The 24,372-nt window shown below is 45.3% G+C and overlaps 1 protein-coding gene across 5 annotated transcripts in view; it reads right to left on the minus strand.

Annotated features, from left to right (window-relative positions):
* dennd1a (DENN/MADD domain containing 1A) overlaps nt 1–24,372 on the minus strand; it is a 218,052-nt gene that overhangs the window by 17,697 nt on the left and 175,983 nt on the right. For 4 of the 5 annotated variants that reach the window (XM_049604000.1, XM_049604001.1, XM_049603998.1 and 1 more), the window contains 3 exons: nt 23,890–23,961; nt 825–881; nt 389–541 (listed from right to left, as the gene is read on the minus strand). In XM_049604000.1, coding sequence (XP_049459957.1) covers nt 389–541; nt 825–881; nt 23,890–23,961 — 282 coding nt within the window. The remainder of the gene's footprint in view (nt 1–388; nt 542–824; nt 882–23,889; nt 23,962–24,372) is intronic. The other variant, XM_049603999.1, reaches the window with a different exon arrangement.

The raw sequence follows: 24,372 nt of genomic DNA on the forward strand, positions 1-24,372 counted from the left end.
AAATTAAATAATATTGATGCAAAAATCCAGTATTGCCGAAAACAGTCCTGCTCATTGATTTGCAACATTGTCTACAGCTGTCTAACACAGGGCTTTTCAGACTGTGAGGATGGAGCAGAGTTTAAGGGGGAGTGCAGACGGCGAAACAGCAGGAAAGACATGTTTTAAAAACAACAGAAAGTAAGTTATTGTAGTTTGGTCCACTGATGGGGCCCGCCTATCAAAGCAGTGAGCAGATGGAGCAGTAGCAGTTGCTGTGACACACAGCTCATGAATAACATTAAAGTACTTTAAAAATCCTAACACCCGCAATGATGCAATGTACATCAAAACAAACCCAATCAATCCTCCTCTCCACTCTAACGCCCCCCGCCTCATTTCAGCCCACCTGTCCAAAATGCACAGTGATTGGCCTGTGGTCATCCAAGGTTTGCAGTGGCCCCTCCCTCCTGACTGCACCAGTGGAAGATGTAAATCCTGCTGTACTGTCGTCATCAATGACTGCTGACCCTGCTGTGGAAAGGCCGTTTTCTGCCTGCTCCTGCAGAGAGGGGACACAGGGAGGTGGAGGCTGGTGAAAGGAGAGATGGCCCTGCAGGGGTAGGGAGGCTGCAAGCTGTGGCTGAGGTTGTAGGGTTCGGTTAAGGTAATTAAATCAGGGTAGTGTTTAAGGGATTTTTTGAAAGGAAGAGACCAAGGACTTTCACCACCTTTGCTCCTGGAGTTGAAGATTCATACTCTTAAATGTACACACCAGTGTAAAAGAGTCTATAGCAACAACATGACATGATCCACAATGGTTTGTCAGCAACAGAAGTACATACCTTCTGTTTAAGCCGGCTCTTGACTTCCTTGATACGCATTTTTGCATGGTCCTTGGCCTGTCAAACAAACATATACAAAGCCATATCATTGCCATTCTCATTTCTTACTACTGTTTCAGTTTCCAAACTCTTTCAACCTGCAGGGATGCCGTGTTCCCGGCCAGTATTACTGTCTTTAGGAGACTGTAGCAGGCTGAGTTTTAAAGCTAGAGTGATAATACTAGAAAGACCTAAGAAATCCATTGGCACTAACAATGTCATGCAAGCTTGTCAGGAAGAGGTTTAAATAATAATTAATATTAATATTAATATTCTCTCAGCAGGTAGAGCAGCTCAGGCAGGACACAATCAGTGGCGTCAGGCAGATCAACAGCACTGCCCTCCCAGGGAAACTAAAGCTCTGGTGTTTCCAGTTCAGTTTGCTGCCTCAATATATGTGGCCAATCACCATATATGAGGTAAGCTCGTCTCGGGCCGATTGTTTGGGAGTAACTAAGTAAGTAAGTAAATAAATCTTTATTTATATAGCACCTTTCACAGCTCGAAGTCACAAATTGCTTCACAATAAATATAAAAACAGTTAAATAAATAGAAAACACAGCAAGTACAAATGTGCAAATATACAGTGCAACCGAAACACAATCTATATACAATCTATATAATTACTTACAATTGTCCAAACACCTGCCTGAAAAGGTGAGTCATCAATTGTATCTTAAAAATGTGGACAGAGGCTAAGGATCTCAGGTCCAAGGGCAAGGAGTTCCAAAGCTTTGGGGCCACGGATCGAAAAGCTCGGTCACCTCGAGTTTTCAGCCTTGTCCGAGGCACAACTAGGATCCCCTGGTTAGAAGACCTCAGTGACCGGTTGGAGTTGTAAGGGTTGAGGAGCTCGCAAATACAAGCAGGGGCTACTTTGTGGAGGGCTCTGCATATCAGGACCAGGACCTTGAATTGGAATCTAAAGTGAACAGGAAGCCAGTGCAGGGATGCCAGGATGGGGGTGATATGGCAAGACTTATGTGACCGAGTGAGCAACCTGGCAGCGGCATTTTGGACAAGCTGTAAATGGTCCAGAGATGTTTTACTGAGGCAGGTGAACAGTGAATTGCAGTAGTCAAGCCGGGATGAAATAAATGCATGGATGGCCATTTCCAGTTCTGAGTGTGAGATGGTGGACCTGAGTTTTGCAAGGTTTCTGAGGTGGAAGAAGCATGAGCAGGACAGAGAATTAACATGTTTTTCAAACAGCATGTTTTGGTCAAAAATTACCCCAAGGTTCCTGAAGTCAGACCTGATGTTAAGTGCCAGTGACCCCATGTGGTTGACTACCTTAGAGACCGTAGAGTCATCCGCAGTAATAAGAACCTCAGTCTTGTCTGCGTTTAGTTGGAGGAAGTTGTTTGCCATCCAGCTCTTGATAGCAGACATTCATTAATATGTTGATTTCATCCATGTTATCTGGTTTAAATGACAGGTATAGTTGGATTTCATCTGCATAACAATGATAGGAAACGCCTTTGAAATTACTGATGATACGGCCAAGGGGAGGCATATACAGGGAGAACAGTATAGGGGCCAGAACAGAACCATGAGGCAGGCCACATGACAGTGGGGCGGAATCAGACACAAAAGGGGTAACAGCTACTGAGAAGCTTCTCTCACTGATGTAGGAGGCGAACCACTTCAAGGCACTCCCCGAGACATCCACCCACCTACTGAGCCTGTCGAGCATGATATGGTGGTCTACAGTATCAAATGCTGCACTCAGGTCTAATAACACCAGTACAGATCATTTGCCTGCATCGGTAGCCATCATGATGTCATTTGACACTCTGAGGAGGGCTGTTTCTGTGGAGTGCTGCCGGAAACCAGAGTGGAATTTATCTAACAGGCCTTGGGTGGTCAAGAAGGAGATAAGTTGGTTTGCTACTACTTTCTCAAGGATTTTAGATTTAGTTGGCAGTTTGGAGATGGGTCTGTAATTTTTGGGTATGGAAAGGTCTAAGCTTGGCTTTTTGAGAAGCGGCTGCACAGTAGCCTGATTTCGGGGAAGTGTTAATAATGGAGACCAAGCTAGGGCCCACAGAGCTAAAAACCTCTTTCAGCAAGGACGTTGGTAAGATGTCTAGTGGACTGGAGGAGGATTTCATGGTGCTCACTAGCTCAGTCAGATCCTGCAGAGTAATAAAGGAGAAACTGCTGAGAGAAGCCAGCCTGGGTGGACAGGTTGGAGGGGAGGCAGCGGAGGGGGTGATACTAGCCCTTTCATCAACACATTCACAAAAAAAAGACAGAAAATTATTACAATTGATTGGAATACCGATTGGAAGAAACAGGGACTGAGGGGAGTGGAGGACTAATAATGTTATTAATAGTCTGGAATAAGACTCTGGGGTTTCGTCTGCTGGAAGTGATCAGGTTAGCAAAATAAACAGCCCTTGCGTTCTTAATCAGCGCATAAAGTTCTGTTAACAGATATTTGAGATAGAGACGGTGGACCTGGAGTTTGGTGGATTTCCAAAGCCATTCCATTTTTCGACATTTGCGTTTGTGGCTGTGGATCTGACCCTTCATGGGATGATGGACAACAACAAGATCGCGTGTACCCGGCCTGGAGGGTTACTGGGGCCCCACCCTGGAGCCAGGCCTGGGGTTGGGGCCCGTGGGCGAGTGCCTGGTGGCCGGGCCTTCGCCCATGGGATTCGGCCAGGCCCAGCCCGATGCGACATGGGCTCATCCCCCTGCAGGCCCACCACCACCCACAGAAGGGATAGGTGCAGTGTGGATCGGGCAGCAGACCAAGACGGGGGCCTTGGTGGTCCGATCCTCGGCTACGGAAGTTGGCTCTTGGGACACCTCGACACATAGTTCCGGCTCTGGAACCCAAGTCCTTGAGAGGGGTTGGACTCTCTCCTTTGCTGGAGTTGCTCCGAGTGAGAGCCACCAGACTCTCTGCCTGTACGTTGGGGTTCACCCCAGTAGATGAAAGGGTTGCTTCCCTGTGCCTTCGGGTCGGGGAACGGGTCCTGACTGTTGTCTGCACTTATGCGCCCAACAGCAGTTCAGAGTTCCCGCCCTTTTTCAATCAATCAATCAATTTTATTTATAAAGCCCAATATCACAAATCACAATTTGCCTCACAGGGCTTTACAGCATATGACATCCCTCTGTCTTCAGGACGCTCACAGTGGATAAGGAAAAACTCCCCCAAAAAAACCTTTAACGGGGAAAAAAAATGATAAAAACCTCAGGAAGAGCAACTGAGGAGGGAACCCTCTTCCAGGACGAACAGACGTGCAATGGGTTTGGTGTGTCTGGACCTTAAAATGCAGCTTGTATGTAAAGTAGCCTACATTAGAGTGAAAGCTAAAGGAGACAGCTCTGTACTGTTTCACACTATCCAGGCACCGCTGTAATACGAGTTAACCTGAGAGACAGTGGAGCACAAAGGCTCCGGAGAAGAAGCTGAGTTAATGACATCCAGAATGGCCAAGTTAGCAAGATGCAGTAATAGGACACGAGAGAGAGAGAGAGAGAGAGAGAGAGAGAAGGTGCCCGGTGTATTATAGGGGGTCCTCCGGACTAGGCCTAAGTCAGCCTAACTAGGGACTGGTACAAGCCAAGCCTGAGCCAGCCCTAACTATAAGCTTTATCAAAGAGGAAAGTCTTAAGTCTAGTCTTAAATGTGGAGACGGTGTCTGCCTCCCGGACCACAACAGGAAGATGATTCCACAGGAGAGGAGCCTGATAGCTGAAGGCTCTGGCTCCTGATCTACTTTTGGAGACTTTAAGGACCACGAGTAACCCTGTGTTCTCAGAGCGCAGTGTTCTGGTGGGATAATATGGCACTATGAGCTCTCTAAGATATGACGGAGCTTGACCATTTAGAGCTTTATAAGTTAACAGTAGGATTTTAAATTCATTTCTGGATTTTACAGGGAGCCAGTGCAGAGAAGCTAAAACAGGAGAAATATGATCTCGTTTCTTAGTTCCTGTTAATACACGTGCTGCTGCGTTCTGAATTAGCTGGAGAGTTTTTAAGGACTTACTAGAGCTACCTGATAATAGAGAGTTACAGTAATCCAGCCTAGAGGTAACAAAAGCGTGGACCAATTTTTCTTTATCTTTTCGGGTCAGGATAGGCCTAATTTTCGCAGTATTACGGAGATGAAAAAATTCAGTCGGTGAGGTTTGTTTTAAATGAGAATTAAAAGACAAATCTTGATCAAATGTTACTCCGAGGTTTCTTACGGTAGTGCTCAAGGCCAGAGCAATGCCATCTAGAGAAACTATGTCATCAGTTAAAGAGTCTCTCAGGTGTTTGGGCCAAGAACAATAACTTCAGTTTTGTCTGAATTTAACATCAGGAAATTGGTGCTCATCCAGGTTTTTATGTCTTTAAGGCAATTATGAAGTTTAGTTAATTGATTACTTTCTTTTGGCTTCATAGATAAATACAACTGTGTATCATCCGCATAACAATGGAAATTTTCTGAGTGATTTCTAACGATGTTACCTAAAGGAAGCATATATAGAGTGAATAGGATTGGTCCGAGCACAAAACCTTGCAGAACTCCAAAACACTTCAGTACGTAAGGATGATTCATCATGAACGTGAACAAACTGAAAACGATCAGATAAATAAGATTTAAACCAGCTTAGTGCAGAACCTTTTAGGCCAATTAAGTGTTCCAGTCTCTGTAGCAGAATTTGATGGTCAATTGTGTCAAACGCCTAATAAAATAAAACAAGTACAAAAAGTCCTTTGTCTGAAGCAATCAGAAGGTCATTTGTAATTTTAACTAGTGCTGTCTCAGTGCTATGATGCACTCTAAATCCTGACTGAAATTCCTCAAATAAATTATTATCATGGAGAAAATCACACAGCTGGTCCGCGACTACTTTCTCAAGGATCTTTGAAAGAAAGGGAAGATTAGATATTGGTCTATAGTTGGCTAACACCTCTGGATCCAGGGTGGGCTTTTTTAGGAGAGGTTTAATTACAGCTACCTTAAAGACTGTGGTACATAGCCTGTTAATAAGGATATATTGATCATATCTAATATATGAGTGTTAACTAAAGGTAAGACCTCCTTAAGTAGCCTAGTTGGGATGGGGTCTAAGAGACACGTTGATGATTTAGATGAAGAAATCACTGCGGTCAATTGTTGAAGAGAAATTGGGGAGAAGCAATCTAAATATATATTAGGTTTTACAGCTGTGTTTGAGGTTAGATAGGTACTATCTGAGGACAGGAGGTCATGAATTTTGCCTCTAATAGTTAGAATTTTGTCATTAAAAAAGCTCATAAAATCATTACTGCTAAGGGCTAAAGGAATACAAGGCTCAATAGAGCTTTGACTCTCAGTCAGCCTGGCTACAGTGCTGAAAAGAAACCTGGGGTTATTCTTGTTTTCTTCTATTGATGCTGAGTAATAGTTTGCTCTGGCATTGCGGAGGCCCCTCTTATACGTTTTGAATATTTGTTTTAACTTACGGGTTTGAGAGTTATACCAAGGAGTGAACTTTGTTTGCTTTGTTAACTTCTGTCTGTTGAGTGTTGTTCGCAGCGAGCCTACGGCGCTATCGACAAGATGATCAATTTGGGAGAGGTTAAAGTCGGCACGGGAAACCACTGTTACTGAAGGACTTAAGGTAAGGTAAGGTAAGGTAACTTTATTTGTACCCGAAGGTAGATTTGGTTCACAGTTTAAGAGATGATTTGGCTTCATCCACACAAAACAGACAAACAGGTCAGACACAGTAACATAGTAACAATAAAAAGATAAAGTGTCATCAGTGTGTCAATTCAAAGTGCAGGATTAAAAAGGGCACGTAAAACCATTATAATAACTTGGTATTGAATTTAACGTCAGAGTAATCATTTCCTTAAATTCTGCGACAGCACTATCTGATAAACATCTAGTATACTAACTGTTGCTGAGTGGCGTGTAATCGAGTAAAAAGAAATCACAAGTAATCAAATAATGATCCGATAGCGAGGGATTCTGTGGAAAGACTTTTAGGTTATCAATTTCAATTCCATATGTCAGAACTAGATCGAGGGTATGGTTAAAACAGTGAGTGGGTTCATGTACACCCTGACTGAAGCCAATGGAGTCTAATAATGAGAAAAACGTGGTAGCCAGGGAGTCATTATCAACGTCGACATGAATGTTAAAATCGCCTACAATAATAACTTTATCTGATTTAAGAACTAAACTGGATAAAAACTCTGAGAATTTAGAAACAAATTCAGAATACGGGCCAGGAGCACGGTATGACTGGGAGGAGTGGATTCATTAAGACTAACATATTCATCTGGACACAGCCAGGTTTCAGTGAGACTGAGTAAATCAATATGATTATCTGATATTAATTTGTTTACTAACACTGCTTTAGAAGATAGAGACCTGATATTTAATAGTCCGCATTTAATTCTCATGTTTTGTCTTTCTGTCACAGAAGAGGTTTTAATTTTTATGAGGTTGTTATGCACAACTCCTCTTTGTTTAATTTTAAATTTAGATAATTTGGGTGGTCGGGGGACAGACACCATTTGTATAAAACTATGAAAACTATGGGTGGGTAATTGCACTAGAAGCTCAGAGAAGCGTATAGGACTGCGACTCCTGATCTCTGCGAGTCCTGATCTCAACTCTGGGCTGTCAGGGATTTGAATTACTAGTAAAATTTGCCAGGTTCCTAGATATGAGAGCAGCTCCATCCAAAGTGGGATGAATGCCATCTCTCCTAATAAGACCAGGTTTTCCCCAGAAAGTTTGCCAATTATTAACGAAACCCACATTGTTTGCTGGACACCACCTGGACATCCAGCGATTAAATGATGACATGCGGCTAAACATGTTATCAGTGGTCAGATTTGGGAGGGGTCCAGAGAAAACTACAGAGTCCGGCATTGTTTTTACATATTCACACACCGAGGCAATATTAATTTTGGTGACCTCCGATTGGCGTAACCGGGTGTCATTACCACCGACGTGAATAACAATCTTACTGAATCTACGTTTAACTTTAGCCAGCAGTTTTAAATTTGATTCAATGTTGCCCGCTCTGGCCCCAGTGATACATTTGACTATGGCCACTGGTGTTGCTAACTTCACTTCACGTGCCGCTGGTGTTGCTAACTTCATGACTCCAGTTTTTGGAGTCCCTGGGATGGGTGCTGGACAGTGCCCCAACCAGGGACTCCATTGTTCTGCTGGGGGACTTCAACGCTCACATGGGCAATGACAGCAGAACCTGGAGGGGCGTGATTGGGAGGAACGGCCTGCCCGATCTGAACCCGAGTGGTGTTCAGTTATTGGACTTCTGTGCAGGTTGCAGTTTGGCCATAACTAACACCATGTTCGAACATAAGGATGTCCATCGGTGCACGTTGCACCAGGACAGCCTAGGTCGCAGGTCAATGATTGATGTAGTTGTATCATTTGACCTGCAGCCGTATGTCCTGGACACTCGGGTGAAGAGAGGAGCAGAGCTGTCAACTGATCACCACCTGGTGGTGAGTTGGATCAGATGGCAGGGGAGGGCGCCGCGCAGACCTGGCAGGCCCAAATGAGCAGTGAGGGTCTGCTGGGAATGCCTGGCGGAAGAACCTGTCAAGATGATCTTCAACTCCCACCTCCAGGAGAACTTCGACGGCATCCCGAGGGCAGAGGGGGACATTGAGTCCGAATGGGCCTTGTTCCTCTCTGCCATTGTCGAGGCGGCGATTGCCAGCTGTGGCCGCAAGGCCACAGGGGTCAGTTGCGGCGGTAATCCATCCATCAGGCTGAAGAAGGAGGCCTACAGGGCATGGTTGGTCTGTGGGTCTCCGGAAACAGCTGATGGGTACCGGCGGGCCAAGCAGAGCGCAGCAGCAGCAGTTGTGGAGGCAAAAACTTGGGCGTGGGAGGAGTTCGGTGAGGCCATGGAGAAAGACTATCGATGGGCTCCAAAGAGGTTCTGGCAAACCGTCTGGCACCTCGGGGGGGAAGGCGCAACTTGCTCACACTGTTTATAGTGGGGGCGGGGAGCTGCTGACGTCAACTGGGGACACTGTCGGGTGGCGGAAGGAATACTTTAAGGAGCTCCTCAATCCCACCAACATGCATTCCAGTGAGAAAACAGAGCCAGAGGTCTCGGGGGTGGGTTGTGAAATTTCTGGGGCAGAAATTTGGCGGCAGAGTCTGGGGGGTGGATGAGATTTGCCCTGGATATCTCAAGGCTATGGATGTTGTAGGGCTGTCCTGGCTGACACGCCTGTGCAACACTGCGTGGACATTGGGGGCAGTGTCTCTGGAGTGGCAGACTGGGGTGGTGGTCCTCATCTTCAAGAAAGGGGACCAGAGGATGTGTTCCAACTACAGGGGGATCACACTCCTCAGCCTACCCGGTAAGGTCTACTCCAGGGTGCTGGAAAAGAGGGTCCGGTCGATAGTTGAACCCCAGATTGAGGAGGAGCAATGTGGTTTTCGTCCCGGACGCGGAACTGTGGACCAGCTCCTTACGCTTGCCAGGGTGCTGGAGGTGGCATGGGAGTTCGCCCAACCAGTCCACATTTGTGTTTTGTGGATTTGGAGAAGGCTTAAGACCGTGTCCCCAGGGGCATCCTGTGGGGGGTGCGCCGGGACTATGGGGTTGGTGGCCCCCCCGAAGGAGCGCGAGTCTGGTTTGCATGGCCGGCAGTAAGTCGGACCTGTTCCCGGTGAGGGTTGGACTTTGCCAGGGCTGCCCTTCGTCACCGGTTCTGTTCATAACTTGCATGGACAGAATTTCTAGGTGCAGCTGAGTGGTGGAGGGTGTCATGTTCGGTGACGGGAGGATCTCGTCCCTGCTTTTTGCGGATGACGTAGTCCTCCTAGCCCTATCAAACAGCAACCTCCAGCTCTTGCTGGGACGGTTCGCAGCCGAGTGTGAAGTGGCTGGGATGAGAATCAGCACCTCCAAGTCCAAGACCAAGACCAAGTCTGAGGCCATGGTCCTCAGCCGGAAAAGGGTGGATTGCCCACTCCAGGTTGGGGGGGAGGTCCTGCCTCAGGTGGAGGAGTTTAAGTATCTCGGGATCTTGTTCACGAGTGAGGGTAGGATGGAGTGGGAGATTAACAGGTGGATTGGGGCGGCGTCAGCAGTGATGCAGGCGCTTAACCAATCACCTATGGTCACGAGCTCTGGGTAGTGACTGAAAGAACGAGATCACGAGTACAAATGGCCGAAATGAGTTTCCTCCGCAGGGTGGCTGGGCTCAGCCTTAGAGATAGGGTGAGGAGCTTGGACATCTGGGAGGGACTTGGAATAGAGCCGCTGCTCCTCCACATCGAGAGGAGCCACTTGAGGTGGTTCGGGCATCTGGTAAGGATGCCTTCCGGACGCCTCCCCTGTGAGGTGTTTCAGGCATGTCCAACCGGGAGGAGACCTCGGGGCCGCCCCAGGACACACTGGAGGGATTACATCGCCTGGCTGGCCTGGGAACACCTCAGGGTTCCCTCGGAAGAGCTGACGGAAGTGGCTGGGGAGAGGGCTGTCTGGGCTTCTTTGCTGAGGCTGCTGCCCCCGCGACCCGGATAAGCGGAGGACAATGACAACGATGATGATGACGGCTGCGGATCTGGTTATTTACCCAAGGAGAGGAGTTAACAGGTCTGATGGTACGGGTAACTGTGGGGGCTATTTCATCTAAAATTGTGGAGCAGTGGGAGTTGAAAGCATGAACGAGAGAATCTACATCCGCATGAGGTGACTGAGCTTGGCCTGCATGGCAGTCAAAAGCTGCAGAAATTTTTTCCGCCGAGAGACTGTTAAGGATGTATGAACTTTTTGCTTGCTTCCCTGGTGTAATGTCAGCATCAAGTGATAGATTGAATAGTACACTTTTGTGGTCAGTTACAGGCAAATCCTCAGTACTAATACCCTTAATGTGAGTGGGACCAGATATATGTTGGTTCAGGTTAAATGACTGATATTTAGAAAGTTTGCAGCAAAGCTGTTAGTGTTATCATTTACATGTATGTTAAAGTTGCCAGCCAGGAGGATTCTTTCATAATGAATGATAGATGATAAAAACTCACTAAAATCAGACAGAAAAGCACCATTTATGCCTGGGGGGCGATAAATTACACAACAATAAAATGGGTTGGAGCAACCAGTTTTGGTCATCAAAACTTCCAATTGTTGAAAAAGATCCAGTGCTCAACTTGCGGGTGGTAAACAGTCTCTGTGGACTATGGCTAGCCCCCCACCACGGCCCGAGACCCGTGGGGCACAGGAGAGTTTGGAGGACAAAGTTCAATCATTGAAACAAATTCCTGCTCTTTCTGCCAGGTCTCTGTTATCAGCAGGCAGTCCAAACCTTTGGTAACAAAGAAATCATTCAAAATGAATGATTTATTGGCTATTGATCGGGCGTCCAATAATGCGAAACAGATGCCTCGTGCATGTCAAGAGTAGCAGTGCAATTAATAAGGAATAAGTTCTGATAGCACCTGGGAGTATTGTGTGGCTTCACTGGATATGGTCTATCCGTAATTAAAACGGGAATGTTTGTGGAAGGGAAGACATAATCTGTGGAGGCAGTATGAGAAGGGCCGGGATGGATAGGATGACTTAGATATGACGCAGAAACAGTGCTATTGCACTTGGAGCTATCTGCAGACATTAGTGGCAGTTTCAGTTGGCGCCTGTAGGGGGAGCGGTTACAGGAGGCAGTACTCACAGAGCTCACAGAGGGCATCTTAGAAGAGGAAGAAGATGAAGAAAGCGCTGAGGAGGGGGTGTGGCATGTAAACAGTCACACGCGTGTGTGTGTGTGTGTGTGCCATGGCGTGTACAGTGTACTGTATGTTGGCTGCGAGCATGTGGCTACCTAATTTACTTGGCTGCAGTCTATCCTGCCGATAGAAAGAGGGGGCGATTCCAAAATAAGTTAAAGTTGTCCACAAAATTAAAACCAAGAGTACTGTAGGCATTCCAAATCCAAGAATGGAGGGAGAGGAGTTTCCTGAACCACTGTGCACCGAGTCCGAGTGTGGGAAGAGGAAATGACGCGTTTGATGGAGCGTGGAAAAGATTGCAGTAAATCTGGGAGTTTGTCTATGATTTTTGAGACAGTGGCTCCTGGAAAGCAGTAAATGGTGGCGTTAAAAAAGCAGATATTTCTCATTATGGAGTCCCTCACTATAGCAGTGGTTGGGGGGAACAATGGATGAGGAGGGGGGGGCTAGCCCCATTGCTCCATGGGAGGTGCCGGTGAAGAGTGTGGCAGGGGCACAACTGTGGCTGCGGGCTCACATGTCCCCTCACGGCAGGGAAGTCCGCCAGAGGATCTCGCTCTGAGGGCAGCCTCTTTCACGATCTTCCGCTGGGAGGAGGAGGTCGAGGACCTGACCAAGAGTCCCGGTGCAGGTCCACTAGCTCCCTGGGCCCCTGGCAGCGAGACATTCACGGTTTTAGCAGGAGAAGAGAAGACAGATTGCAGCGGAGGGAATTTCTCAAGGCTCAGGATGTTAAATCTGTTTTCCAGCTGGAGCTCACAAGGTGGGAAAGGTAGCGGAGTGGATTTCCCTCGCTTTTTTCCATTTACCATGGACCATGGCTCTTGGCTGGCAGTGGAGCTGTTTGCTCTAAACCTCGGGTTTGGGCTGCAGGTCAATGTAGCCTCAGCCCTCCTAGTTGCCCATTTCAGCATGGCCCCCAGCAACAGCCACAGGTCCTCAGCAGGAAGATGTGGAGCTGGAACTGAGGAAGCCGGACTGGATGGAACGTTAGCTGTGGCGTTGTCGTCATCGGTGTGGAGCTGAGTAGCCCGGACGGTCCACTTAGCTGGGGCCAAGCCGGCGGGGTGAGCGTCCACTGAAACCGAGGAGCCGGCATCAGACACTCGGGCGGTGGAGTCCAGATCCGCAGGGTTGCCAGGAGGGCCAGCCCCGACGCAAACCACAGAGTCCAGGAGAGCTTCCTCATCCCTGATCCAGTACAGGTTGGATATACGTCGCTCCAGCTCCGCGATTTTCTGGAATTTGTGGAGGCAGCTGTCACAGTCATGTGGAGAGGTGAGTGGACCTATGGGGGGCAGGTGGGTTGCCTAGGAAACAAAAAACAACTACGGCAACAATGGAGTAATGTGTGGTGACGTAGTAAGCTTGTTGTATTAGTCGGGAGGCTACTTTCTCTAGCTTTTAGCAGTTCTTTTGAGCCACAAATGGAAACTTACACACGAGGACACCAAAAGGAGTCCGCGGCGATGTGTAGTCACAGACCAGGGAAAGATTTAGGTCCTGCAGAAAGCGACACTTACCGGTGCGGGTCCAAAGACTGGGCCCATTGAGGTGAATGAATGTCCAAAAGCCAGGTAGCAGCAGTCGCTCCGGTGTGCAGAAAACGACAGGAAGGGTGTTAAAGTGGCATCAGGGGTGGTCGATGTGTTAACGGAGGTTTCTCACTCTCATGCTGGCAGTATCATAGTCAGTAATCCAGTTTTAGACAGAGAAAAGGGAGTTTGTTGCTAAAAGTTAGGTTAGGTTTTATTGTCCCCAAGGGGAAATTCTTTTCCACAGCACTGTACTTGTTGGACTCAGCATGAAAAACAATGACACACAAATGCAGACACCATCAGAACACATAACACTGGCGAGCATCACACAAAAAGCAACGACATACAGCATATAAACATGACACAATCAACGGGGCCTGTTGTTCAGAGCAGCTATGGCTGCGGGAATCAGGCATTTCCCGAAGCGAGCCCTTCTGCACCTCAGCGTTTTATACCTGTGTCCTGCAGAAACGCTAACGTATTTCGGGGTGGGCTGTGTCAGCACTGGTCGCACAGATGCCCTAAAAACTCAAAATCTGCCAAACAAGTACACATGATCAGCCCTCCGGCCAGAGTGCACACATCAGAAAGACAAAACAGGAGAATTAAATGCGGACTGTTAAATATCAGGTCTCTATCGTCTAAAGCAGTGTTAGTAAACGAATTAATATCAGATAATGATTTACTCAGTCTCACTGAAACCTGGCTGTGTCAAGATGAATATGTCAGTCTAAATGAATCCACTCCTCCCAGTCATAATAATACCCACATTCCTCGAGGCAGCAGCCGAGGAGGGGGAGTTGCAGCCATTTTTAACTCTAGTCTGTTAATCAGCCCTAAACCTAAACTAGATTATAATTCATTTGAAAGCCTCGTTCTTAGTCTTTTACATCCAACCTGGAAAACCTCGCAGCCACTTTTATTTGTTACAGTGTACCATGCTCCTGGCCCGTATTCTGAATTTGTTTCTAAATTCTCAGAGTTTTTATCCAGTTTAGTTCTTAAATCAGATAAAGTTATTATTGTAGGCGATTTTAACATTCATGCTGACGTTGATAATGACTCTTTGGCTACCACGTTTTTCTCATTATTAGACTCCATTGGCTTCAGTCAGGGTGTACATGAACCCACTCATTGTTTTAACCATACCCTCGATCTAGTTCTGACATATGGAATTGAAATTGATAACCTAAAAGTCTTTCCACAGAATCCCTCGCTATCGGATCATTATCTGATTACTTTTGATTTCTTTTTACTCGATTACACGCCACTCAGCAACAGTTACTATGCTAGATGTTTATCAGACAGTGCTGTCGCAAAATTTAAGGAAAAGATTACTCCGTCGTTAAATTCAATACCAAGTCCTTCAGTAACAGAGGTTTCCTGTACTGACTTTGATCATCTTGTCGATAGCGCCGTAGGCTCGCTGCGAACAACACTTGACTCTGTAGCTCCTCTAAAAAGAAGTTAAAAAAGCAAAGAAAGTTCGCTCCTTGGTATAACTCTCACACCCGTAAGTTAAAACAAATATCGCGAAAATTTGAAAGGAATTGGCGATTAACCAAACTGGAAGAATCTCGTTTAATCTGAACAGACAGTCTCAAAACCTATAACAGGGGCCTCCGCAATGCCAGAGCAAACTATTACTCAGCATTAATAGAAGACAATAAGAACAACCCCAGGTTTCTTTTCAGCACTGTAGCCAGGCTGACTGAGAGTCAAAGCTCTATTGAGCCTTGTATTCCTTTAGCCCTTAGCAGTAATGATTTTATGAGCTTTTTTAATGACAAAATTCTAACTATTAGAGGCAAAATTCATGACCTCCTGTCCTCAGATAGTACCTATCTAACCTCAAACACAGCTGTAAAACCTAATATATATTTAGATTGCTTCTCCCCAATTTCTCTTCAACAATTGACCGCAGTGATTTCTTCATCTAAATCATCAACGTGTCTCTTAGACCCCATCCCAACTAGGCTACTTAAGGAGGTCTTACCTTTAGTTAACACTCATATATTAGATATGATCAATATATCCTTATTAACAGGCTATGTACCACAGTCTTTTAAAGTAGCTGTAATTAAACCTCTCCTAAAAAAGCCCACCCTGGATCCAGAGGTGTTAGCCAACTATAGACCAATATTTAATCCTCCCTTTCTTTCAAAGATCCTTGAGAAAGTAGTCACAGACCAGCTGTGTGATTTTCTCCATGATAATAATTTATTTGAGGAATTTCAGTCAGAATTTAGAGTGCATCATAGCACTGAGACAGCACTAATTAAACTTACAAATGACCATCTGATTGCTTCAGACAAAGGACTTGTCTCTGTACTTGTTTTATTAGATCTTAGTGCGACGTTTGACACAATTGACCATCAAATTCTACTGCAGAGACTGGATCACTTAATTGGCCTAAAAGGTTCTGCACTAAGCTGGTTTAAATCTTATTTATCTGATCGTTTTCATTTAGTTGCCGTTCATAATGAGTCATCCTTACGTACCAAAGTTTGTTTTGGAGTTCCGCAAGGTTCTGTGCTCGGACCAATCCTATTCACTCTATATATGCTTCCTTTCGGTAACATCGTTAGAAATCACTCTATAAATTTCCATTGTTATGCTGATGATACTCAGTTGTATTTATCGATGAAGCCAGAAGAAAGTAATCAATTAACTAAACTCCATAACTGCCTTAAAGACAGAAAAACTTGGATGAGCACCAATTTCCTGATGTTAAATTCAGACAAAACTGAAGTTATTGTTCTTGGCCCCAGACAACTCAGAGACTCTTTATCTGATGACATAGTTTCTCTGGATGGCATCGCTCTGGCCTCTTACTATCGTAAGAAACCTCGGAGTAATATTTGATCAAGATTTGTCTTTTAATTCTCATTTAAAACAAACCTCATGGACTGCATTTTTTCATCTGCGTAATATTGCGAAAATTAGGCCTATCCTGACCCGAAAAGATAAAGAAAAATTAGTCCACTCTTTTGTTACCTCTAGGCTGGATTACTGTAACTCTCTATTATCAGGTAGCTCTAGTAAGTCCTTAAAAACTCTCCAGCTAATTCAGAACGCAGCAGCACGTGTACTAACAAGAACTAAGAAACGTGATCATATTTCTCCTGTTTTAGCCTCTCTGCACTGGCTCCCTGTAAAATGCAGAATTGAATTTAAAATCCTACTGTTAACTTATAAAGCTCTAAATGGTCAAGCTCCGTCATATCTTAAAGAGCTCATAGTGCCATATTATCCCACCAGAACACTGCGCTCTGAGAACACAGGGTTACTCGTGGTCCCTAAAGTCTCCAAAAGTAGATCAGGAGCCAGAGCCTTTAGCTATCAGGCTCCTCTCCTGTGGAATCATCTTCCTGTTACGGTCCGGGAAGCAGACACCGTCTCCACATTTAAGACGAGACTTAAGACTTTTCTCTTTGATAAAGCTTATAGTTAGGGCTGGCTCAGGCTTGCCCTGTACCAGCCCCTAGTTAGGCTGACTTAGGCCTAGTCTGCCGGAGGACCCCCCTATAATACACCGGGCACCTTCTCTCCTTCTGTCTCTCTCTCTCTCGTATTCTATTACTGCATCTCGCTAACTCGGCCATTCTGGATGTCACTAACTCGGCTTCTTCTCCGGAGCCTTTGTGCTCCACTGTCTCTCAGATTAACTCATATCGCAGCGGTGTCTGGACAGCGTGACGTGTGTGGTTGTGCTGCTGCCGTGGTCTTGCCAGATGCCTCCTGCTGCTGCTGCCATCATTAGTCATTAGTCATACTTCTACTGTTATTATACACACATGACTATTCATGTCACACATGTATACTGCCAGATGTTAATACATACTTTCAACATATTGTACCACAGTAGCCACAACTATAACTATAATATTATTACTTTCAATAATGTTGTAAGCTACTGTCATTACCTGCATCTCTCTCTCTCTCTGTCTCATTGTGTCATACGGATTACTGTTAAGTTATTATGCTGATCTGTCCTGTACAACATCTATTGCACGTCTGTCCATCCTGGAAGAGGGATCTCTCCTCAGTTGCTCTTCCATTTTTTTTTCCCCTGTTAAAGGGGGTTTTTTGGGGAGTTTTTCCTTATCCGCTGCGAGGGTCATAAGGACAGAGGGATGTCATATGCTGTAAAGCCCTGTGAGGCAAATTGTGATTTGTGATATTGGGCTTTATAAATAAAATTGAATTGACTTGACTTGAATTGAATCAAACATATAGAATTTAAATGTAGATCATTCAAGGTAGCGTAAAACTGGAAATAAAAGTTACATCTGAGAGCCAAAGTGACGGAGGACACCAGAGAGCAGTAGCGCCTGACTTCTGGTGAGAGGTTAGTGAATGCACAGATTAGGAAGTGGCTTGGCCTACGACAATGCCTCACCAGCATAGGACTCTATGAGAATGGAGCCCTGTCCCTGCCCATCCTCAGTCTGGTAGAGAAGTTTAAGTGTGCCAAAACTAGATAGGACATGACCCTCTCAGAATCTTAGGACCCTGTGGTAAGAGGAACTGCTCCAACACTGACCACAGGCAAGAGGTGTACTCCAGCTGCTGTAGTGTTGAATGCAAAATCTGCCCTTTAGCACAGAGACATAGTGGGCCACGTCCAACAAGGCAGAGGGGGATTTGGCCTTGGAGAAATAAGACCTACCTGGCAAAAAGCTACTCCAACCAAACACCGGCTTTTGGTGGCAGAGGAGGTATGCCACCAAGAGGAAGCAGCAAGGTGTGCCAGAGCCATATCCCAATCCAAGCAAGGCTGCTGGATGAGATGGGAAGCAGTTGAGAGAAGGAAAGTCACATGGGCTGGGATGCGGAGCAAGGAGTCTAGTCTTCTGAACTTAATCATCAGAGCCACTTATGATGTCCTACCCTCTACTGTAAATCTAAATCTCTGGCTGGGAAAATACCCTGCTTAACCATTATGCTCACTGCCAGTATTACTTAAGCATATCCTGATAGGATGTAAGACCAGCGTAACACAGGAAAGATACACCTGGCGGCGCAACCAGGTACTTAAGTGCTTGGCAGCTAAGCTTGAGACCAAGGGGGTAACCACCAACACCATGCCTCTCAAAACGCAGGTTAAGTTCCAACTGCTGAATTGTTCGTCCGGGAAGGAAAAAACAAGTGACAAGCCTTTTGCCTCCCAATTCAAGTCTGCTACATGGAGCCAGGGACTGGAAATGCGCACTGACTTGGTCCAGCATCTCATAATTTCGTGTTTTCCTCATAAAACTAACTGTCACTTGGGAGGATGCCATGGAGGAGGCTTTTGAATGCAAGAGACTGTGCTATGCTGACCTTGTAACTGAGGCAGTGACTAGAGGCTGGAAAGCTGAGGTGTGACCAATCGGGGTGAGCTGCAGAGGCTTTGTTGCTATATCCACCACTAGGGTCCTCGAGGAAATCGGATTAATGGGCAGGCCCAGAGGAAAGTGGTCAAGGATGCAGCATGTACAGCTAAGAGGTGCAGTCATTGGCTATGGCTGAAGAGAAAGGATCCCGTCTGGGCTCCTAGGTGACCATGGAGAAGCCAACCTTCTGACACACACACCCAGGCCTGATCAGTCTGTGGTGGGCCTCCCTTAATGGAGGGTGTCTCGTGATAAGGCCCAAACACCCGATGATGTTGAGGTGCACAACTGATAATGTGTCGATGGGTGGCTCTGCCAGTTCGTCACGGCCGAAACACCTATGCTCTGGCACAAAGCGTGTTGAAACTCCAGGGATTGTAACACTACAGTAGGAGCCATTCAAAAGTTCCCATTTCCATGGCTGAACCTCAGCAGGTCCCTGGCAGGTCCGTGGCAGATCTGTGACGGCTCCGTGCAAGCTTGCCGCCTGCTCCATGGAGTTAATTTAATCCCCCGCGATGACGTAGGAAATGCAGCCCTGACTTGTAACGCCCCTAGACACCTGTGTGAAAATGAGTTGCAATGCTTCATTTGTCCACGGGGAGGAGCAGTGATTATCAACAAAATACTGTAATATCTGCAGATTTGGGAAAGACGGCTTATCAGCTGGTCCATGGCTCCATGGAGCCACTATTTAGCCTAGTAGCATTTTATGACTAGGTCGAATTACAACTACTGTATGCAAGCCATATTTTTTAAAATAATAATACCATGTGAAAAGCCAAGAGGACACTCTCTTTTTATCTTTCGAAACCTATACTTGTTCCTGTGTTTCCCGTTAATTAGGCTACCCCAGTGTAATTAAACTCCATCTCATTTACCGTGCTTTGTGTAACTTTGTTGCCGTGTTATCATGATTCAAACTGAGGTATTTGGAGAAGATCCAAGAAATAAATAACATTGATCCGTATGAGCTACCTGCAGCTGGAGCAGGGAGACGCGTTGCCACCCGGCACCTACATGCAGTTGGTTCACTACTTAGTTTTCAGCATTAGTTACTATACAGCCTGAGATCTGACAGCCTGAAAATTTAAAAGCCTGAAATCACTGGACAGTCCCACTAAGACATGGCATAATGGTTATGTGTGTTCTATGCGTAAAAGGCAGCCGTGGACCACACTTTGCCACGATGACACACACACACACTCACTCATTCACAAGGTGAAACAACCTGATCTCACAGAAATACGTGAAATGACCACGACCTCTTAACACCGCATTCCGTGGTGGCAGCACGTAATGAGTTAAAATTACGTGCCGGTACCACGGAAACAATGCCAATGTAAAGTCAGTTAGGATCCTCTCCTGTGGTGTCCACACGGATTCCCTGATTCAATAACGTCACGTCAACATCGTTTTCCTCATTGATATCTTTAACATTCCTGTATACACACAAAAACACAGAAGTGTCCTTGATAACTCAACAATATGACAGGTTAATGTCAAGGCCATAAAATAAAGTAAATGTGTTTTGCCAGCAGATAGCATGGGGCTTTAAGAGCATTGTGCTGTGGGATATCACTACATGAGGGTATACAGTATTCAGTACTTTGCCAAACAAAGTCTGCCATTGTTCTGCCACGGTGTTCTTGGCGCAAAGCCAGCATTTATACTTTGCCATGTGGCTTATTGCAATCAGGGGCAAATCATGACATTAAGACGGAGCAAACTGTGGGTCCAAGTGAAGAGCAATTCAAGGTGCTATCAGCGACCACAGTTAATTCTTTGTGAATTCGGCCCTCAGTGTAGAAATGTCTTCTCTCTCTCCCTGCATTCCAAATAACCCAGTACGCAAACACAAACAAAAGGTTAGGGTACGGCATAGTTATGCTAAATCACTGGCATTGGAGGGGAAAGGGCAGCTCATAGCACGCACATTCCGGCAGCCGACATGAGCCGACAACATTCAATACGTGTAAACCAGAGGGGACCCTGCCTGTTAGCGTAGTGTGTGGCTGAATGTGCATTATCCCTTTTAATTACACAACGGATCTTACTGCTCAGCATCCCCTTTAATAATTGTTTTTATTCTCTTGCCCAAAATAGCAAAAACAACTGCACTGGGCCGCTTTATTTTTTTTTATTTTGACTAGACTGTCCGCCGTCAAAACAGAGGGGTCTTTGTACTGTATGTGAAAACTTTGGCTACTTGTCAAATCCTGTAAAGTTGTGATTATAATCTCTTATTATTCAGTCTACAAGTAAAGTCTTAACATAGGGCCTACTGTGTATTGACCAGATCTATACATTTAGGCTACTGTACAAGATTCTATTCAAGACGTTGAAGAGACTTATTGACAATGCCTTTCATGCAGTCGCCAGTGGCTGGTTTTAGATCATAAGGCAAGTCGCCTGTTTCAACTGCCAATCAGCTCGTAGCAAAGTCAGCTGGTCACGAGGGGCGCAATGACAGTTTTGGACAGAGAGAAGAGAGAAAAGAAAGGAAAAAACCTCACCAATTTGTTTGAGGAATAGCTCCACGGTTCTGTGAGTGTGCAAAAGCATGCAGTAGGCTACCATCAGTTTATTATTTTTGCATCCTCAGTTCATTCATTCATCTTCTAACTGCTTCATCCTCTTGAGGGTCGCGGGGGGGCTGGAGCCTATCCCGGCTGACATCGGGCGAGAGGCAGGGTACACCCTGGACAGGTCGCCAGACTATCGCAGGGCTGACACATAGAGACAAACAACCATTCACGCTCACATTCACACCTACGGACAATTTAGAGTTATCAATTAACCTAGTCCCCAATCTGCATGTCTCTGGACTGTGGGAGGAAGCCGGAGTGCCCGGAGCGAACCCCCGCTGACACGGGGAGAACATGCAAACTCCGCACAGAAAAAAAAAAACAACAAAAAACCACAAAAACCTGCACCACTCCGCCGACTGACGTGTAGCGCCGGTACCCAGTGTATTTCGGCTGTCAGAGCTGTGCCAATTACACGTGATGACGGCTCAACAAACGTTAAATGTTAGACATCAGTGCACAGGAGACAAGGACACAAGGACAGGACTTCTGCTTCATTCATGGGTTTTTTACGTGCATCCGAGCACACTGAATATCCTCTAAAACTCTCAATATCCTCGTGAACTGCCTTTTGCTGACAACAATCCCATGCAAAGCAGCAAGTGCAGAGTGAATGACTGAATGAATGAATGAAGATTCAAATTAATTAAAACGTGCGCACGATGTATATTTTTTCCTCTAACGGCCACTGCCGGGCTCCGTAATTATTACAAAAAGGTCAACAAAACAGGTTTCCAAATTCAAAATAACTTGTAAACAAACGAAATCTTCAGTATTACACCTTTTCGATTATTTTTCTTTCAGACATTTTTTGAAGATGTGATCTCACTGATTAACTGAAAACAATTATACAATAACGAAAAAAATAATATCCTAACGAAAATAGAAGTCTAATCAAGTAAATAGCCTTCAGAAAGTGCATCAGTAAAAGTCCAGTTCTATACTGCTGCCCGCTGCTGATGCGCAGTGTGCGACTGAAATGTCTGCACTGCAGCACTGTAGCTGCGCCATATTCCACAATATCCAAACTTCTGAATGGCAGATCCTTTAGAAAAATGAGGAAGGGCCGACATTTCGAATAATAAAGGCAGGAATTTTCGTTATGGTGGGACTTGTGATAAAAAGGTGAAGGACCGCCAGTCCCAATAATGGAAGTTAACATTCGAAGAGGCAAGGTTTTGGAAAGGCAGAGAGTTACCCCTGAAAAGAGTCGTTGCTATAGAAACGATACGCTTCCATGTTTGATAAACTGAATGACTGCAGGCTGTTTTTTTGTGAGAGAGGCGCCATCTCATGGCGATACCCTGCAATTGAACGAGTGGGCGTGTTTAGGATTAAAATAGAAGAGGGAGGGGGGGTAGAGCCAGCATGGCAGCTGGCTGGCAGCCGGCTGGAACTTGGCTAGGATTTGGCTGGGATTCGACAGGCAGCCGGCTGACAGCCGGCTGGGAAGGGAAACTTTTGAGTGGCTCCTACTGTAAGTCCTAACTGATGAATTTATTCACCCCAAGATATCTGAATGAAATTAGTTTCATTAAGTACCTACAAGTTCACTTCAAGCTAGTTCCAAACAGCTTTTAGCATGCAATATAAATGTGTTATTTTGTCTTATTGTTTTTTATACAGTGGCAAGAAAATGTATGTGAACCCTTTGGAATTTCCTAGTTTTCTGCATTAATTGGCCATAAAATGAGATCCAATCTACATCTAAGTCACAAGTATAGACAAAACACAATGTGCTTAACCTAATACCACACAAACAATTATAATATTTCATGTCTTTATTGAACATACCCATTAAATGTTCCCAGTGCTGCTGGAAAATATGGGTTCACATACGTTTTCTACCACCGTATTTCTGCATACTGGGTCCCTAAAGTCTTGGAATTGCATAAGTTGTGTTACTGGAAAGCTGAGACTTTTATTCATGTGTAATGATGTTAGTAGTAGCAGTTTCATTGTAGTGAGAGCATTTTTGGAAACTGACATAACAATATAAAATGACCTACAGTGACCTCTAGGCACAGCCTCGTGGAACTTTAAAATTGCAAAGGAGAGACCTTGGGCATTCACAGGATGTATGGCTTTCATAGGTATATTGACAATAAGCAATTTCTGCTAACACTACAATAACCCGCTAACATCTGGCTTTATAACGTAATGGAAAAGGTTACAATCGGCCCTCACACCCATGTCAAATGACTCTGCAGTAGTAACGGGTATTTATCAGCTCCAGCTCTAATCGGCATTGATGAAAACAAAAAATCTGGGTGAACACTGTTAATTTGCACCCCCTTTACCAGTGAGATACAATGACGCACCACCACAAAATATCATCTGTCTCTGCCCAAGCAGTGCCCAAACACTGATCCAAAATAGTCTGCACCGAGTCTGAAAGAGAGACTAAATAAGTCAGAGAAGTAACTCATATAAAAAGAAGTAACCAGTGTAACATTTTCAGTAGCCTCCATGCTCCTCTACTATTAACTAACCTATTTTCCAGCCTGTCCATGACGTCGTATGTGACACACCAAAAACCCACTAACACAGAAAATCATACTCGTCTGCTGCAGAACCGTGTACACAGCTACTGGCAATGGGAAAGGAGTATGCAGACTCTTTTAGCAGGGTTACCCGTGTTAAAAAACCCTGCGTACATGCCATAATTTTGGTGGAAAACGGGCATGACAAATACATACAAAGGCATAACTGTTGAATTTGGTCTATGGTAGTGAGGGATGGAGCAGAGGAGGCTTATCTATAATGGAAGACAAAGACATGCTTACAAACTTGTAAACGGTCTTCATGGCTGGGTTTGCTTTGGTCTTCACTGTGTTGAAGATAGCACCGCCCCCTTTCTGTTGGAAAAAATTAACACAGCATGTGTTAGTGACAGACAGATACCTGTGCCACACTCTCTGCATTTACTAAAGACCGATACCCGTTCCGCAATCTGTCATCTAGACAGGTGTATTATGAAGGTTTGCTCACACATGGAAAATGGACAAACTGTATAAGAGCAAGACTAAAGGAGTAAAGCCTGCTAGCAGCACAAAGAGGCTGCTTTGTCCATTAAAGAAGCAAAACACTTTCTCACTTTCTCTCTCTCTCTCTCTCTCTATATATATATATATATATATGTATACACACATATACACACACACACACACATATATATACATATATATATATATATATATATATATATACAGTACAGGCCAAAAGTTTGGACACACCTTCTCATTTAATGCGTTTTCTTTATTTTCATG

Source organism: Epinephelus fuscoguttatus, linkage group LG18, assembly GCF_011397635.1.
Source record: "Epinephelus fuscoguttatus linkage group LG18, E.fuscoguttatus.final_Chr_v1".
Classification (NCBI taxonomy): Eukaryota; Metazoa; Chordata; class Actinopteri; order Perciformes; family Serranidae; genus Epinephelus; species Epinephelus fuscoguttatus.